At 39.5% G+C, this 20061-nt stretch overlaps 1 protein-coding gene across 1 annotated transcript; it reads right to left on the reverse strand.

Annotated features, from left to right (window-relative positions):
• Positions 1-220: 220 nt before the first annotated feature.
• On the reverse strand, positions 221-18448 carry lifra (LIF receptor subunit alpha a). Its single transcript, XM_072387646.1, has 18 exons — positions 18307-18448; positions 9941-10152; positions 9589-9725; positions 9059-9212; positions 8523-8801; positions 8018-8147; positions 7438-7565; positions 7203-7345; positions 6930-7083; positions 6594-6658; positions 6200-6431; positions 5807-5989; positions 5451-5552; positions 5140-5286; positions 4810-4947; positions 4530-4623; positions 4244-4310; positions 221-4135 (listed from the first exon to the last, which is right to left on the reverse strand). Exons 2-18 carry the CDS (start codon positions 10041-10043, stop codon positions 3440-3442), a joined length of 2952 nt encoding a protein of 983 aa, XP_072243747.1. The 5' UTR covers positions 10044-10152; positions 18307-18448; the 3' UTR covers positions 221-3439.
• Between the last annotated feature and the right edge of the window lie 1613 nt (positions 18449-20061).

The following is a 20061-nucleotide window of genomic DNA, read 5'->3' on the forward strand; positions in this document are numbered from 1 at the left end:
CATAACGTCACCATGGCAACAACGGAAGTCGAAACTCGGCAGGTGATTCTTCTTCTTTTCTTTTTTTTTATTTTTATTTTTTTTATTTTAAACTCAAGGGGAAAACATAACTGAAATTGAAACAAATCAAATGTAATAAAATTTAATTAAAAATGTACTATCAGGTCCAGAAGTAGCCCCATTCAGTAATTAGCTACAGAGAGCCAACACTCACAGACTGTTTAGTAGCCAGACAAATCACTTTATTGCCTTTAAACAAGTACATCACTTTGTTAATGCTGACATTTATATATTCATTCAGAGGCAATTCGTGGGCTGTTCAGTTCTTTAGGTAATAAAATAATCTGCAAAATATGGTCAATTCTACAGCACCTTCAGAAAAAAAAAGGCATTTTTTTCCTTAGGCACACACTTAAGTAATTTTATCATGCAATGCATTAGTCGTTGTTAGTGATTTAAAGCCATAGTGTAATCAAATCAAAGATTTTTAGAAGGTTTAGAAGCCACTGTTTAGTAGTAATAGTTTATACAGCATGCATCGACTTCACAAAATATCTTGGGCCAGAGGTGGAGATGTGGTAGACATATACCCTGTGTAATGTTCAAAAGAGACGACATAGACTCTTGACTACAAATGTGAAAGGACAATGAGACTACAAATGAATGGCAGGGAACTCTGGCCCGATATACACAGTCTCCAGCAAAGCAACACAGCTGTGAAAAGATAGCAACGCAAAGAAGGCTCAAGTCACGCATTTGTGACTTAGTACACATCATTTCTCAGAAACATTTTGCACGTGCTTCAGCACAGAGCAAATATACATATATATAGAACAATATCTGGTGTCATTAACACAAAGATTTAAATTTTTTTGTCAATAAACCTGGTTAGTCAGTGTTATAGTACAGGGAATATAATCCCATCTGTGGTAAAACAATGAAATGTTTTGTCATGAAACAAGAACATTACAATTATGTACAGTTTGTTGCATAAAAACAAAGATTTCAAGGAAAGTAAAAAGGTGCCACTTTGTTGATAAAATCAACATAAGTCATAGAACTCAAACTTTTCAAATTCATGATCATTAGCAAAGCAAAAAAAAAAACAAAAAAAAAAATCTGCAGCCATTTGTAGACACTTAAAATTATATGCACCCTTTACAACTGCCTTGAAGCAATTACCACACAACCACTACGAGTGTTTTTTTATACTCTTTCCTTCATAAAACTGGTAGTGCCTAAAGCTCCACACTCATATTAAACAAGCCCAAATTCAGGGGAGGCTTTATGGGTTTTTTTTACAAGGCAAAGAAAGGGTGGATATATTTTTCTTGGTTGTCAAAAGGGACAGATTACCAACCTCTCATCAGTAATTCTGTGAAGACATCCAGTAAAGTAAATAGTAAGTCATTTTCACGTCACAGTAGTTTTACTTAAAGCTTGCTGGCTGGAGGCACTAAAGAAAACAAAAAAAAAAAAAAAAACATACCACAGTTTGCAACATAGCCCGACTCTAAAAGATATTGCAAAACGAACGACTGCATGTAAAAAGGATGAACTTTGCAAACTTATTCTTAAACATACAGTCCCCGTCAGAGGGTGATCTCTCATGGAGAAGCTTGAGTGACCAAAGTCATTTCCCCCACAGTTCTGTCAATGAAAGCTAAATGATAATTCAATAAATTTCAAAGAAATCCTTTCCCCTTGGTCCTTTTCCCAAACCATTTCATTCAGAAAGTGGCTTTTGCATACAACTTAAAATGTAAACTAAGATCTGCAACATCAAATGAATTATTTCCAAACTTAAGAAAACAAAGACTTTTTCTCATTGACAAAATACATGTGGGGGACATCTTTTGCACATAATGCTCCAGTGAAATCTGAATGTTCTATTCAACGCATTTCTGATCTGTTGTGAACTCCAGAACAACAAGATATTTCAACAAGCATTTCAGAATAAGGAAGTAAAAGGTGATATGGTGAAAATCATTGGAAGCATTACTCTTATCGAGGCAATTTAGTCACTCTCAATACCCATATGAGTAATTCTATCAATCAAACATGTTTTTCACCAGTACTGATCTCATTAGTGCACACACACAAAACACTGGCCTGACTATGAAATGTAATTCATAACAAGAAAAGCAAAGCAAAAAACAAACTCTTCCGGTTAGGAGGATAAAACACTCAAAAATAACAATAGCCTGCTTGTTCTTTAAATTCCATCAGTTTGCACTGATGTCCAGCTTATATTAGTGTATAGTCCGTGGGTTCCTCACCCACACAATTCCAGACCATAATGGAAAGCACCACTCCTGCATCTGTGTGAAATAAGAAATGATCCATTTCATAAGTGCATGATTCAGTTAACGTCTCATTGATCTGGCAGTAACTTCAAGAGAAAAAAAAAAAAAAAAAAAAGTCAGTAACATCACGGAGGATGGAAGCTACTGTCGTAGCGATCCATGGGATCCTACGTGAAAAAACACATTTTTACAGCCAAGTGACCTATTTTCTTTCTATGGTTATTCAGCAGGCAAGATTATGGAAGACCAACAGAAGTCATGTAACGGGCATAACGTGTTTAAGTTTTCTGTATTATTTTATGTTTAAACTCCTATTTTTAGAGACTTTCTTATATGTTCTTTGCTTTTATGGTGCCGTCACCAGGTTTGAAACTCACTTTAAAAATACTAAAAACTCATTTCAAAACGTCTGAAATGCAAGCTAAAAAAAATTGGGCAAAATCAGCTGAAACACAAAAACAGCCATTTTGAAGTGTGGATTAAAGCATCTCACGAGGCCTTTTCACATATGATGCGCCTCTGAGTCATTGAGATGAAACAGACTAATTCCACTGGTTACAGCGGTTACTCATCACTCTTACAAGTCACTCACGTCATTCTGTAACATGTGTTTAATGTGTGTAAATAGAGACTCGTGTGAATCCCCAAAGATTAACGGTGGCAGATTAAGGAGGACATCCCTTTTCTGCGCTGAAAAAGCACAAAGGAAATGTAAAAACTGCTGCAGAAAAGGCAGTGAGGGGATTCCACAGCCACCAGAGGGTGCAATAAATATGGTATGGACAAAGAAAACAAACCTTATAAAGAGATTTGTCATCATAAAGACATTTTTATACATATATAAATATACAGATTTTGATTTATGATATTTGTATGTAAGAGAAAATAACTACATATACGGATTTTCTTCTTCTTCTTTTTTTTTTTGGTATAAACACCTTAAAAAGCATCATCAACCTGTTGTGAAAATGTAAGTGTAACAATTTAGTGCTACATTGGAGGGGATACTGACCAACACCACATACAGGTCAGATCAGATGATACGTGACACTGACAACAGAGAAGAGTAGGAAAGTTTAGGTTAATCTCCATGGCCTGGCTGCAAACAGGGGGAAAAAAAAAAAGAGATGATATCACGGCTTTGTGGATGACAGCAGGTTGGTGAACCAGGTCGCTGCAGATGATGACATCTGTCGTTTCTCCTCTGCATCTTCCTCTCCGTCAGGGAGAAGGAACTGTGTAGAAGCAACAGAGGTGGGTGATCCAAGAGAGGGGGCCAGGCTGCCCCTTTCACTGGCCTCTGTGGGAGAGTCCAAATGCCAGGAACATTGGGGTTTGTAGCCCCCACAATTGGAAGCCTGGGACTCTAGTAAAGGCTCTGGAGAACCTAGGCCCATGTCATCATTCAAGGCCATAGGGTGCATTTGGGGTCGGTAACTCCCTGCTCCTCCCCTACAGCTGACGGAGAGGTCCACCTGCGGTTGGTGGTCTTCAGAAGAGCCCTGTGGATGAAGCTGAAAGACCAGAGAAGAACCTGAGGTCTGGATCCCTGTGTACGTCACATCGGTGAGGGCTGAATCCAAAGAAGATGCAGAGGAAACGGAGGAGTCTGGATAACGGGGTCTTATAGGGCGCTCATCTACCACTTGGTTGTAGTAGCGTAATGACTGTGGCTCATCTGTGTCAACTGGCTCATCTCCTCTCCCCTGCCCTTCGTAATCCTCCTCTTCTTCTGGAATGACGACAAGCGCTTCTTTACTAGAATCTCGCTCAGGCTTCTCTATAATATGAACCATACTGTGAGGAGATGGCTTCACATTTAAAGGCCCCTGAAAGAGAGAAGTGGAACATCAGTCAGTCTAAAAGGGGGGAAAAAAAGTCCTCTCATGAGAAATGATGTCTGGGGAATGTCAAATTTGATTATACTGGTACTGTACCTGTGTCCTGGACCAGTCACTGGGCAGCTTGGGCTCAGGTATGTCTGGATAAAATGCCTTTTTTACCCTGATATGAGCAAAAAGTTATCCGTTACAATTTCATATTATCAAATAATATTAATATTAAACACTGCCTCCGTGGCGTCTCTTTAATGGAGCGCAGGTAATGAGTATACATACATTTTTCTATCTATAATAAACGTAGCTGTACCTGGAACTTGTTACAATCATTCTAAGAACAGAAATAAATTTTTTTTTTTTAAAAAGATAGAAAATCAAGTCTCACCATTTTCTTTTCTTGTAGCAAACAAAGGTAACAATGACCAGTAATAGAGTTACTATTCCCAAAGAAGCCAGCATTTCCAAGATCAGCCCATCTGCTGTTAGAGAAAAGAAATGAATAAAATACAATTATCAAAAGTTATTTTCTATCATAATTACAGTAGAAGCCACATTGTAGGCATTTATAATTACAAGAACAAATTCTGTTACTTCAAATAATGGTAATATAATAAACAAAATGCTGTTAAAAGCTGGTTATAGCTGTAATTTATATGTCCACATACTGTATGGCTCCAGTGTAATGGACCCAGTGCTGCCCGTGTCCTCGCCTGCTGATGTGTAAGCCTTCACAGTAAATTTATAGGAGCCCATAGAGAGACCCTTTACTATGTATTTCCTTGTTCCAGTGTCTGACAGGTTGGCTTTTCAAATGACAGGGAGGGAGAGAAAAGAGGGAGACATACATTTGAATACAGAAAAAAGTGAGTTCAACAGGATACAAAATGCACTTTCAACCACAAAGTTTCACAAATTTAAAAAAAAGAAAAGAAGAAAAGAATGACGCATGCGCTGTACTGTATTGCAACAGATCTACTGTTTACAATAATATTTACCAATAAGCTTGAGCTGGGAACTATTACTCATGTAAACGTTGTAGCCCAGGAGGAAGCCTCTTCTGTCAGCCAGCGGGATCTCACTCCAGGTGAGGACAACGTTGGAGTCCTGCTGTCTGACTGATAGAAGGACAGAAGTGGAGGGGACTGTGGAAGTCACAAGAAATAAAATCAGACCAGAGGAGTCGCTGGTGTAACAGATAGAAAAAAGATCTATTACAAAGAGCGAGAAATTCAAATGCAGAGGAGGATTTCTGAAGTCATTGCTTCTTCTTACAGAGCAAGCTTCCTGCATGCAGCACTGCCCTTACCCAGCTCCTGTGCGTATCCCTGCCAACGCTGTGTTAGTTGAGCAGAATCTGAGGGGCAGCTGTGGAGGGAAAAGTTGTATCTGACGCCCGGCTGGAAGTTGACTAATGAGGAAAAATTAAACAAAACAAACAAACAAAAAAAAAACAAAGCAAAAGAGATTATTAAGTATACTGTGAAATCTAAAAATATAGCCACCTCTTAACAGATAATTAAGACGTGTGTTTAAATTTTTGAAAAAAATGACAGACGATGAGGTCGTTTTTTAGCCTGCGCCCACTGTAAAAATGACAAACACTGCATTTGATATTTACTGAAAACAATAGTCTGCTTTTACAAGCTTGCATGCCTGATATACCTGATTCGATTGAGACGTTAGTGCTACCAGGAGCCACTCTGATCCACTCAACAGGGCAGTCATGCAGACATGAGGCATCATGCCACTCTACCACATAACTACATGTGTTGTTGGCATTGTGCTGCCAGAACAGAGGGAAACCGCTGTCGGTATAAACCGCTCTGAACAACGGGGGGTCCACATCTGGAAAGAAGAAAATATGCATATCAAAATACATATACATAAATATAAATCTTTTTTAATACGTAATTGATCACTGCTTTAGTCTTTCGACTCAGACAAACACTTTATTTCCTTAAAACTAACTTAAACAGAGCCCACAATCAAATTCATTCATTCTTCTTGTAACTTTCCTAAATGCTAAAACATCCTAAGCACACCATTTGCACATACCTGTGAAATGCAGAGGTACACTTGCAGGTTTAGACAACCCTTCCACGTTCTTTGCAAAGACGGTTGCTATGACCTTGCCATCACGGCTCAAAGAAGACATTTTTGTGAGGTTCACCGGTAAAGAATGCGTTTCTGCGGGCAACATTTCCGTGTGCTGCTGACTTTCTTCAGGGTTCCAGAGAGTAACTTCAAAACCAGTGATACGACCATGGCTCTGCTGTCGTGTTAGAGGCTACAAGAAATGAAATGAAAAGATAAAAGTCGAGGACGATTTTAAACAACTTTTTATTTATCCGATGTTCAGGGTGGACATTCACAATTGGTCAAACCTCTTTGTGTCAAAATGAAAAATTCAATTCAATTCAAAGATGAAAGAGAAGAGAGAGAGCATTACCTTCCATAACACCAGCCCGGTGTTGTCTCTGTTCATGAGCATCCAGACGTCAGGGGCATCTGGAACTAAAAACAGACAAAAAAAACAAAACAGACATTGAACATTACAATGCAGCAAGGCACTTCTACTCTCTGCACTGACTGAAAGAAATATAATAAATGTACAAAAAGTCATTAAGGGGCACATTTAGGTGAATCCTGTTCATGCAGGATTTCACTTGTTAAGAAAAATACTGGTAGAATAATTAGATGAAATGCTAATTTTTGCAAATCCATGTTCACAAAGATTTCTCCAACAAAAATGACAAAAGAATAACGCGACAAATAATGCCTTTACCATAGGTTTTAGTTTTTAAGTAAAACAATTTGCTCCAATTTCCCCACTTCCAGAAGTGCTGCTGGGCTCCACAGCGGACTTGAACACTGTAATCCTCATCAGGGTGCAGGTCCGACAGAACCACAGAATCGAGTCCGACGCCAGAGAAGACGCTCTGAACACATACAGAGCATCTTACATACAGTGTTTTATACTTTGATAGGGAAATAGCTTCATAAGTGAAGCGATAGACCATTTGATTACCCACACTTGACATACATAAAGACTACTCACCATGGTTTTGTGCCCATTGACGCTTAATTCTACCTGGCAGACTAGAGGCAGGGAGGAAAAGCGTTCATTGATCCACTCCCACAGCACAGTGGCATTGAAGGCATGTACAACAGAGCTCAGATTAACTGGTGCTACTGGACACACTGAGGAGAAAAGGTGAAACAACAACATAAGTACACAAATGAGCTTTATTGGATATGCAGGGATGTTGATAAGCAAATGTTGTGCTGCCTACCTCTGTGACTAAGTTCAGCTGAGTCAGTGAGGCTGTACTGACCGAGAGGATTAACAGCTGCCAGTGTCCAGTTACCATCCCACTGAGGAAAACTACACATCTCCTGTGAGCTTTTCTCAGCACAGTCCCTTCAAAAATGACAAAATAATCACAATGAGTGCGACAATCAAAGCAGCATAAAGCAACAACAAGGAGACATAATCCCTTCTAAACTATAACGGACAGCACAGGCACATCTTGGCCAGCTTTCAGACCATTCCTGTAAAAGCTCTGGAGAACAGCCAACCAACTATCAGAACACACAGACAGAAGCAAGCTGTTACTTTGACTAAGTGCTTTACAGTTCTTATCTTCCACTCTTTTTCCTGTGCAGAAAACCCTTTTTAGAGAGAGGCAGAGGGAACTGAATAAATAATTCAGCGCCATAACTTCAAACGCTAAGTGACACAGTGCAGTCACTGTCCAAGCAATCATCATTTTATCACGGGCACCTCTGTAAAAGCCTGTGCTGACGTTTCCACATAAATCGAGAGAGTTTACTCTTAAAGTAATGGCTTTGGTTATGAGTGTAAACGTGTACCTCTTGTTCACTGTGTAGCGTGTTTTTCTTTGTGTTCCAAAGAAGTGAGTTGCTCGTCCTTCATTCCAGCGGCACACGGCTGAGATTAAGTCATGAGTCTCGCACACAAAATCGGTGGGCTGTGGTGGATCTGGAAATGGGGTCAACAAGTAAAAACTGAGATGCCTAATCCTTTGCAACACTGAAAAACAATTACTATCGAGATTTACTCTGAAGACAAGCCATAATCAAAAAGGTTTTCACAGGCTCAGGCAGAAAAACATGCAGACATACCACACACTATTTCATTAATATCTCATTAACAAACTTGATAGTTTTTCATTCATATCATTTTTGTTCAAACGAACACTTGTTAAAGCTAACTTCCAGGCTGTAAAGCTTCATTTACTCCAGTGACATCTACTGAGTCTCAGTCTGAAAGAACAAGTCCCTCTCTATACCATTTCAACCACACATCAGATCAGACAACAATTCACACTCGTATCCACCCACGTAGTCATCTTACATCCAACAAAAACGACTGTTCCAGCCATTGGTTTCCTTATGCTTTTTGAGAGGCAGATAACGTTGGTTCCCGAGTAGTTAGATGGTCCCTGATTAACAGCGGTTGTGGCATAACTTCGCCGACTTAGTCGTTTCACTTTCATGGCTGTCAAGCCGTAGCGCATGCCAGCAAAGGCCTTCCCCTCCTCCATAATGCAACAAAAGGTGGTGTTGGCTCCTACAGGTAAAATTATGTCCTGGGGATACATCTGGAAATTCTCATAGCCCGGGAGATCTTTTCCTGAAGAGAAGAAGGGATGAAGAAAAAAAAAAAAAAGAAAGGAAAGAAAGAAAGAAGGAAAGGAAAGAACAAGATATAGTTTGAGGTCTATGGAACATTTACACAATTAAGAAAGCCAGCGGTTTGTCTTAACAAAAGAAGAAACACACGTTAATCCCAGAAATGACAGGTAATGCAGCAGTTTTTAAGTTTTCTAAGATTTATTCTCTAATTACTGGCTTTGAATGACTAACGTGTGGAATAATTGTCCCACTGACCTTGAAGTATCTGAGTCTCACTCCATTCGCTTGTTGTTTGTCCGTCTCTTGATCGGATTTTGATCGATAGCGAGGTACATTCCAGAGGTTCAGCCGAGGTCCAGTTCCACTCGTGGTGACCACTCCTTTGATTCACTGTTGCAGACACTGTATCCTGAAAACGACACACAGAGAACACACAGATAAAAAATAATCAGCGCATCGTGGAAGCGGAGGATCATTTCTCGCTCAAGCATGAATTGAAACAAACTAAATTACTGAATGCATATTAAATCGAAAAAATGCTCACAGGAAACACGTTAGAACCTGTGTTACCATCAGCCAATAAAAAATAAAAAAGCTGACACGATAAATATTCATTTCTGGGCTGAAATGTGTTTATTTGTGGTATGTGCTTCAAAATTCATTTATCATCAGCCAATGTATTGTTTTCTAGATTTTCTAAACCCTAAATTTTAACTCATATATGCCTCAAAATCCCAGAAGCACAGTGATGTGGCTTTTCACACACAAAAAAAGAACAAACTTACATAGAAGACTGTTTCGTTGAATTCAGTTCTTAGAATGAGGAGGTCAAAGGTTGTGGCTGCTCCTCCCACCCAGGATATGGATAGTTGCTGCATATTCGTGTTAGCAGAAAGGCTCACTTGGTGGGGTACAGTAAGGACTGAGGGGGGAAAAACCATTTAACCATTTAAGTATTCACAGTTCAAACAAAAACATAGCTTGGTAGATGCATTACCCATGTAGAATAAAGGATACAATATATTTCCACATGTCCTTTCCATACTGCTTCAGAGTAAAATACGTTCCACACTGACTGATAAGCTTTTTTCAGAACGTTGACAGTGTAATTTGCCATAAATGTAGCTCAGTTCTTACCAATCTCTGCATCACTGTTCAGAGCCCAGATGCAGAGAAGAACACAGATGTGCCAGAGCCTACAGTTAGGCTTTGAGGCAGGACTGACAGTTGAGCAATGCATGACTGTCAACTGGCCAAGCCACCGTCTGCTAATGGTAACGCGATGGTCCTTTCCACTACAGTGTCACCGTGCTTGACATCCTGAGAGACGAGACACAGAAAGAGGAGCTCTGTAGGAAAGAAAAGAAAAGAAAAACAGAGAAAAAAAAGAACTATTAAAACACCTGTACGCTTTTAATGTTTATTTCAAGGATAGCCCATTGAGATGCATCATCTAATTTTCGAGGGGGTCCTTACAAAAACATAAATATAATTGTCAGTACGAAATCATAATTAAAGGTAAAACAAGACACAAAACATTTAAACACAGACACCCACAATCACTCACACTTAATGCTCCCCCAAGCCAAGCCACCCACCAACCAGCCAATATTACACTTCATACATGTACATATATATTCTTACATACTATACAGTACATACACACATAGTGTACACAACATCAAGCCCAGTAGGTAAATCTAAATAGAAGGTGCACGAGCAACAGGCCAGTCGGTCCAAACAGTGTCCAACAGAAAAACTAAATCAAAAACAAGAGAAGGATGTTTGACAATGAGTCAGTAAAGAAAAGAGGTCATAGATCTGAGTGATTGCGGTAGTTTATTCCAGTCTGATGGAGCTTTAAACTTAAATGTGCGGCGACCAACTTCTTTCCTGATTCTTGGGGTAAAGAAAAACAAATGATCAGTATGCTGAAGGCTGTACTGTGAACAGAAAGGGATGAGGTATTGTTTTCAAATCTGAGGGAAATTAAAATGGATACACTTAAAAGTAAATAATGACCAGTGAAATTTCCAGCTAATTCAAGGGCTCGTACATTAGACACTGGTGGGTCCTGTATGGGCACCTCAGAACAAATCTACAATTTGACTTTGTGTTTGGAGGATTTTGTTTCTGGGATGTTGCTAAAAATAACATTGGCTTGGTCAAGGATCGGCTGCACCAGTTGTGTCACAATTCTTCTTCCCACTTGCAAAGAAAAACCTTCAACAGTGTGTAATGGAATACATTAAAGGTATGTTCAGGATGTGTCACCTGTTTTGGTCAAATGTAACAATGCGAAAACCACGCACACGCCTCTTTCCACACACAAACTGGTATCTATAAAAAAACAACGGGTGGATGAGAACGTGAGCACTTTACACTTTCTTCAGAGCACACAGAAGCAGAAAAAGAGGCAACAACTTTAAGCATAAAACTAAACAGACACTTTCAAGCTGATCTGCATGGTAGGAATTTTGTTTCTGTTCCTCAAACTTCATCATAAACCTTTATCAAATTGCGGGTGCTATAAATACCCACTGCTGTGTACTAGGTCATGATGGCCGTGGGGCACCTGGCTAATGAGGTTTGAAAATGAGAATGCAAGCGTTTGGACATGGTGAATTCCCTCCTACAGGCTTCCAAACACTGTTAAATAAAACAGCCAACGCACTGCACATCAGTACCTCCCTTCTGATCATCTGTGTGTGTGTTCATCCGTTGCAGGCAAATCAGGGGATGCAGGTCCACTGCATGAATTTCTGATATTTTGTCCTTTCACGAACTGAAGCGTGTTTTTGTTTGTAATCAGACCAAATAAAACAGATCAGTTATATATTTGGTTAAATTTGCACTTCTACACTGCTGCCTCTCACAGTTATGTCTGCACAGATGTAGAGAAAAGGATGCAAATACTGATAAGGACTGCACATTCAGTCAAGGTTAACGACGGGACTGGAAATCAGATTCATGCATGTGTGTATACTTTCAAGATTGTTGAGATTTATAGAGGAAAAAAATCTAATAAGAAAAAACACACCACTTTAAAAATCTGCCAAAGAGAACGCGTCAGTAGGTTTCTGCCTTTGTGCAAACGCACAGTTTTACAAATGAACATTACACACAATCTCAGGAATGCTCCTGTCACTTTTAAATTCAGGGGCGGGGCTGCTATCTGTTCAGATATTTCGGTTCATCATGTCTCAATAGTTCAGCTATTTCAGTTCATCATGTCTCAATGCCAAAGCCAGAGGCAACACAGTTTGGAAAAGTTTTAAATCATTTCAACACCCACACATACGGTCAACTGCCGTCAGGGTAGATACTGAAATATACAAATCAGACTGCAGTTCGCGTGCAGGTGCTCTAACAGCCCATTTGCAAATCTTTTTGAGCAAATACAAAATGCAAACGTAAACCGAAAGTAACCACAGGCACATCTATGCAAACAGAGCACGGAGCGAGATGAACCAAGAAAAAGTGTCTGACTGGATACAACACAATCAGGACAGTGCCAACTGGACACACTTGGCTTTTTTCTAAGTTTGAACTAATTTTGTAAATCAAAGAGCGCGTGACAGAAGAAGAGGCCTTGGCAAAAGTCACATACTCAGTTCTTGTAGTCTCTAAATGATTAAGTGGAACAGATGTTTGTCTACTGACTGTCATTTACATAGTTTCCAGAGAACTGTCGGGACATAGCATCGCAAACGTGTGGCATAAGCTCATCTCAAAAAGCAATATAGTAGTCAAAAATATCAATTCCATGGTACCCCGTAAGATTGGATCTTTTGAACAGATGGCCCACTCCTACTTAAAACTGCTTGTCTGGGAAACATTGGCCCACCAGCCTAACCTGTTTTCCTGAAGATCAAGATATATCAAACGTAATGTCAACACACCTCTTCCCACAGGTAAAGGGCTGTACTGTCCCAACCTGCTCTCTGCCTACAGTCGGACCGCCACTTGACTTTCAGTGTCTGTAGCTGATAGCATAAAAAGTCTTATGAGATATAACTCCCGGTGAGTCTGATTTTAGCCTAAACTGACACAGGCATTTCTCACAATTAACATATCTTATACGTCAAAGAATTTTTAAAATGAAAATAATCAATTGCTGCCCTAATTGAAATTTTGTGAATTATTATAGTAAGAACTGACCAAACACAATCGCATCAGTATACCTGCTAAATGAATGTGATTAAGGTTCCACAAAAGGCCTAGAAAACTGGTACAAAATAAAGAAAAAAGATCTTCAGACTGGCAAACTGAGACCATACGCTTAAAAGAAACATTTAGACAGAAAAACACAAACTCAAGACTCATGTTTAATTGAATTACTGTTACTTATAAAACAGTAAGCAAGCCAGTAGACCTTGAGGCACAGAATGAGATGCGACAGCTCCTCTGTAAACCCCTGCATGCATGCATGTGCACGTTCGAATGTAGACTTTTGCTTTTGTTTATCCAACAGTCTCCGAAACTAAAACGCTTCACCGTTTGCACCTCCGACAAGCCAGGGCAGGCCTCAACCATCCGACCTCAAGAAAACAATACTCCATTACACCCACTACAGCTTCAACACAAGCGTTCACACACACACGCACACAACAAGCAAAGCCTGTTTCACGTAACAAAGTAAATAAGTCTCACCTTCACTGGAAGCATCGTTAATACTGCCCACAATGCAAGCAAAGCATTCTGTTCATTTTACAAAGCAATCAATCACAGATTCTGAAATGATTAGCTGCCCGAAAAAAGAAACACAAAGCTATGGGACCAAGGACGTCTTCATTGGGAATTCAGCTGTATTAATATACACTTTTGCTTTACTGCAAAAAGATGGAACTTAGGAGCATGAACAGAGAGCCTCGGCTGATCCGAGTCTTGTGGAGCCACATAAACTGGGTGTGTTAGCTCGGCTTTAAGAAGCTTAATTTCATTCCATTGTGGTCGGACGAACATGTTTACATGCACCTTAACAGTCTGGTTTCAGTCAGACTAACGCAATAATTAGCTTTTTTTCATGCGAAATGTAAAGGTGCTCATTGAGTCTAAAGGAAACTGCCTCTGCCTCCCAGCTGAACAGCACCGCTAATTTAATAGTCTTAATCAGATTTTTTTTTTTTTTTTTTTTTCCCCATTGCAACTTGCTTAACAAGAAAGTCTGGACTCTTAACGTTTTGTTGACCAAGTGTGTGGTGTCTTTCCACGCTTAGTTGAAAGGTCTTCTTGTAGGTGCCTGCCCAAAAAAACCACCACTTTCAGCTGAAATTCGGAGGTAAAGCTCAACATAAATACAGCTGTGTGGAGTGGGTAGAGTCTGTCACACACGTACGTGACTGAACCAAAATTGCTCCTTGCGAGTCCCTGCAGAAAAAAAAGAGCAGCTCTGAGGCTGCGAATCCAAAAGAAGATGTTTTGGGGTTTTTTTAAACCTCCACACAAAAACGAGAGGCCGAAATGCTTTACAACCGACAAGATGTATTATCGAACCTTTTGTGCTCTGAAGAAAAAAAAGAAAAGAAGAAAAAAAAAAACACGATGCCATGATGGGAAGCGTGGAAAAAAAAGCTGTAGATTCTGGGAAATCTCATCAAGAAACTGATAGCTACAAATGCACACCAACACACAAATCAATAAGAATCCACTAGGCTCTGGTCCTTGTCCTTGCATCTGTAAATAAAAATGTGACCACAAGCCACAGAAAACCACAAGGATGGCTGTTACTTAAAAACCAAACACAAAGCCATCTGAGTGCCGGCAGTAGTCCCATTTTAGAACAACAGCACTCATCTAAAGCACAAGAGTTTGCCACCTCCTCCTTGAACCTTTCCACCGTCTGACTGTGTTGCTTTATAACACAGTCCTCTGGAATAAAAACATCCAGGTATGTTCCTTAAAACTATGTAAAGTACAGGACTGACCGGCAATGCCATGCAACCATTTTCTCAGAATCCATGTTTACTATTTGTCAAACGGTTCATGAGTAAACTTGGCACTGAAACACTGGTTCAATTTTTAGTCAGTCGGAAAGAAATTCGTGTAGACGTTTCGGTACTTTGGGAAGTGCACGGGTTGGACTATACACACATTTACTGGCATGTTCAAAAGTCCATATTTGCTCTGTGAGCATGCGGCTGGGGCACCTGACCTGAATTACTGACCAGTTGTCAATGAGTCTACTGATTTTTAGATGTCAGATAGTGTTAGATGAAAAGATATATACATACATACAGTATATATATATATATATATATATATAACAAAAGATTAGTCTTAAATAAAAAACAGAACAAATGGCACAAGTCACAAGTCTACAAATATTCATTTGCGTTGCCTCAAAAGCTGTAACAAGTCAATGAGCAATATTTCTGTTTGATGAAAAATGGCGTGTAACTTGGGACTAAAGCAGAACCTCGTTAACATTCAGTCTGTTAATAAATCCATCGACACTGCAGTCAGACGGTACAGTACTGAGTGAATGTTATCCCCGCTAGAACAAAAACTATGACAAAAATAAAAAAGCCAAGCTAAAATTACTCCAACTGCCACCACTTGAAGAGAGAGAAAAAAAAAAGCCTACTCATGGAAAACACTGCAGCGGTGTTAGAGATGTCAGATTTCATGTTAAACCCTTTATCCGTTCCACCATTCATGTGTTTTAGCCAAGAAGAAACGGGTAGGATCTAATGCTTTCTACATTTGATGGATCGCAAAAACAACCTGAAAAACTCTTCACTAATGCGATCATACTTTGAATCAACACTCAAACCCTCTGATAGTATTTTCTTCAGCCAAGTACAGGGAAAAGCTTTCAGCCTACGTTCAGCAACGCTATCATTACCCTGTCATCCGAAGACCACTAGAACCAAACAAATAAGCGCACAGTGGCGCTGGTGCATTGCATAAGAATGGCTATATTTTGTAACATGAGCTAAAGTTGCTGCTAATTATGTTTGACCTTTGGATGTTGTGAGAAGAGGACCGGATGCTGGGGAGAGAATAAGTGAAGAACAGGGAGAGTTAACAAACGAAAGTGTCCATGTGAAATGTCGGCGCTCAGACCCCAGCGGAAAAAGGACATTCAGTCCTGTGTGCGTAGATTTTGGACTTCAACCAAACAGCATTTCCTTCCTCCCTTCCTATTCCCTGTAATCGTTTATGAATGCAAATCACTGAAGCAGAAGGAAGTGAGAAAGAAAAAAAAATATACATTCGCTCTCATATAAGAGTTCAGCAGATATACACAATAAAAGCATTTTGAACAGGATAAACCAAATAAATCCTGTTCCTTATCGCTGAAATGATGAGGATAGTAGCATCAAAAGATTGTAATGGAGTGTAAAAAGTATGAGGGCTCGTCATTTTTTGTTGGTATTTATTTCTTTGTAATCCATTAAGGGATCTGCTGCCTCCTCTATGAAGATGCAGACAACACCCAAGTGTGAAAGACAGGCTGCTGATTCACACCTCAACTGTCTGACGGGTTTCTCTTTTATCCAAGTAGCCGCTCTTAAGTAAAACTCCAAAGTTGTCCCGCCATAATAACTAATACTACCACTTAAATAACTATGAATAATACTACTGCCACTGCTACACAGTAGGATTTATCATTACAACTGTTTCCAAAAAAAAAAAAGACGCAGTGTAAAATGTCAAATAAAAATGCAACACGATCATTTCCCAATTATTTAAAGTCTACGTTAAATAAAAGCAATATAGCTAAGATCGGGAGCCCTACAGATCATAGCCATTCAATATTATTTTTTTTAGACCTTTTATCTTCCACATCTCTGAAACCTTTTAATTAATTGTTTGCAATTCTAAAATGAGATGTGTTATTCTGAAATTGTGAAATCATTTCTCACCCTCGTCTTTTAGAGTGGTGAACCCCTCCCGATCCTTATTCCTGAAAGGTAAATGATCTCTAGGATGTTCTTTCCATTCCCAGTATTCATATCGATCAACAATAACAAAAAATTGAGTTGTGAAATGTTCAACCGTGTGGGTTTTTTTCCCCCCTTTTATCATTATACAACCTCTACAGTCTTTTGTTGCCAAGTCTCAGCCCAAAACCAGCAACTCTTCTTTTTTTAAAAATAGAAAAGTCAGATGCAATTCTGAGTCATTCATATCATTTCATCTATCTGAGGTAATCCTTGTCGTTTAAGACAAGGATTCACTCATCACTCATCGTCCCCACACATCTGTAACCATAAACAACTGGTTGAAAATGAAAAAGAAACTAGGCAGAAATATTATACCCACACATTGTTTTCAACCATTTCATTGAGCTCACTGGCTGATAAATTTGTGTGACTTTTTTTTAAAAGTTAGATCAGCCAAGAACAACTTTTCTTTAGAAAGCCCCAAGGTAAATGGACATGCTTTTGTTTGTTACTATAACCATGTCCAATAAATGGCTGTTATTCTTTACAAAGGATATGTGAAACTTGTTCCATAACAGGAGCACATATCTAACGGTCTACAGAGAAAAAAATATTTGCTCTTGAAACAATCATTTTTGTTCTCCAATCATCAACTAAAAATTCATAATAAAGGCAGCCCTACTTACGATTGCTATTTTGAATGATATTGTCGAAAATATGGCAAACCAATGGATTCGGGTCCTGTTGACATGTTACATGTCAATTAAGTTGACATGTTAAATGTCTTCAAGAGAACCTAAAAAAAAAAAAAAAACCTACCTGCGATAGTCTGAGACATCCCCACCCTGTTTTCTGTATGTTTACAGAGCAAAGCGCCTCTTTTTCTGAGCATACGCATTGGAGCTAAATACCACATTTTTTAACAGGTCAGTGTAAACATGAACATTGTGCCGTTGTTGGTAGACCAAGAAAAAGAGCAAACACCTATGTTATGAACACACAGTACAATACCTTAGCTTGATAAACCAATTAATGACAAGGACGAAATCGACCCAAACCCACTTTAGTCTGCGATCAAGATAACTGTGATGACGAAACACAATTACAGTGACATTCCCCTTTGAGGGGGTCCCAAGAACAGATCGATACAACCAAGGGGCGTAAACAGCGAACATTTACACACCTTACACTTTGGACTTTTTTTCTTCTTGATATCTTTTATTTTCCCTTTCAACATTATCATTGTATTTATTAATTCAATGATTATTACATACGACATGCCCAACTGCATCATCACTGGACCCTTTTAGCATTAGCAACAGAGCAGCACGATAAGTCACAAGCAAGTCTTCCAAAACAACAGACTTTGAGTAAACGCTATTAAATGTAGCTGTCGTTTTCGAAACTTCTTCTCAATATAAATAAGCTACATAAATAAGAGAGGTAAACTATGTTGACGGTCATTTTACATCCACTGCGCAGGTAGTCTTCAACCACACACATGCAAACAGGCCACTGGTATTTGGAAAAACATAGTTAGCTTGAGCAGCGGTTATCCCAACCGAATTATGAGCTGTACTGTAATTATAAGGTCTCAAAAATAACAGTTACCTCTGGTGTAGGAAGAAATCTGTCAGTGATGTTCGACTGTAAATCCAGTAAGTAGAAACTCCAAAAAACGTGGTAGACGTTAATAGCAGCTAGATATCCTCACAGATCTGTCGTACAGTTTGACTGTTCCCAACGTATCCAGTGTAGGGCTATTCCTGGGAAAGAGTTTGATTGACGCCTTCAGTAACCAATGGGCTTCGAGAAAAAACAGGGAGAGGGCGTTACTGGATACGTCATACAAAAAAAAACAGGAGGAGAACTTTCATAACACCCACGGTCTCGAATTAACAGAAAGACTACTGAGTTGAGTATTTTGTCATATAGACATAGACAGTTTGAGATACTTTTTAGTGAGATCCAAGTGCTCTGACCTGACCGCAAAAATATGTTTGATTGAAATTAAGTTGTACCGTGTTAATCCCAAAGTCAAATAGAAATGTTGTAGTGGAAATGAAAACTAATGTCACCAAAAAAAATGTAAAAACATGAAAAGAAGTGGAAACTGAAAAAGAAAGTAATTCCAATTCCTCACTACAGCCAAGCTGAAGACAACTGGCAGTAGATAAGAATGTGTTGTCCTTTATCTTTGGCAGCTTGTGCAGCATTACTACTTTCTACAATCAATTGTAGGGACTCCAGAGCAGTGTCCTGCAGGGGGCCGTTCTTTTGCCGTTTTCTTGAGTCACTGGTTTGATGCTGCTACCCAAACAGACGGCTGCAATGGAAACTTCACCAGGAATAAAAAGGGATATGCAACATTTTGCTGCAAACTCTGTTAACAGCTTTAGTGTTGCATTCCCTATCTAGTCTGTGGCTAATGTGATGTCACAGGTAAATACAGTCCTCCATAGTGTCCACCTAATCTTCCACAATGGAAACAGTTCGCTTTGTTCTTACTCTTCCTAAAATCCACAATCATCACCTTTGTACATGTTTAAGATGAGGTAATTGCTCCCACAGCAGTCCAACAGTTCCCTATACTCAGCCTACTGTCCACCCTTGGCACGTCCCACAACTGTAGTCATCTGAGTACTTCCACAGATGACAAGACTCTCTTACAAGACTAGTCTTACTGGACGTCTAAGGTGCACAGGGCAGAGTGTAGACAAAAGCCCTTTTGTACAGCCTTTATGGTGCTTCTGTGCTGCTGACCACCTTCTTAGACACACAACCTGGCATCTATAAGTCATACCTCAGCAAACTGCATGGGGGTTCATAGAGGTTTGCTCAGCTAACAGCAAACTCTCACTTTCTTGAACGAGGACTACTGGTCTATAGACATGAGGCCAGTTGGAAATGTTTTTTTAGGTACTGGAGCAAGGCAGGACGTCTTCCACAGCACTGGGACTTTCCTCTGACTCAGGCTTAGATTGAAGAGGTGTGCAAAGGCCTTCAGGACCTTGGGGCCGATATCATCTGGACCTCCAGCCTTGTTCTGGTTCAGTCACTCCAGCTGTTTCTTCACATAACTGCTGGGAACAGACAGGAAGGGGGAGGGAGAAGGAGTTTTAGCAAGTCCTGGTGTAGAAGGAAAAGTTGTTTAGGCTGAAATGCAATGTGAGAGCATAGATGTGTGATGGGAAAGCTGTTGTCTAGGGACAATGTGAAATGTGTGTGGCGGGGCAGTGAGGGAGAATGCTGACTGTTTCGTTGAATATGGACAGTATTAGATGGAATGTGTTAGTTGTTTTGCTTTCTGTGTTTTAATTTTTTGGTTTGTACAAATCACAGAGTGTGTTTTTTGAGCTTGGTACA

The sequence above is a fragment of the Leuresthes tenuis genome, unplaced genomic scaffold (assembly GCF_036924035.1).
Source record: "Leuresthes tenuis unplaced genomic scaffold, fLeuTen1.0.hap1 SCAF_6, whole genome shotgun sequence".
Taxonomy (NCBI): Eukaryota; Metazoa; Chordata; class Actinopteri; order Atheriniformes; family Atherinopsidae; genus Leuresthes; species Leuresthes tenuis.

Excerpts from the sequence above, each read along its gene's own strand:
- lifra (XM_072387646.1), bottom strand. The coding sequence starts at position 10,043 with ATGCATTGCTCAACTGTCAGTCCTGCCTCAAAGCCTAACTGTAGGCTC. Across the intron at positions 7,566-8,017 it reads CGCTACACAGTGAACAAGAG|GGACTGTGCTGAGAAAAGCT; the intron begins GTACACGTTTAC and ends TCATTTTTGAAG. Across the intron at positions 7,084-7,202 it reads TCAATGGGCACAAAACCATG|AGCGTCTTCTCTGGCGTCGG; the intron begins GTGAGTAGTCTT and ends GTATGTGTTCAG.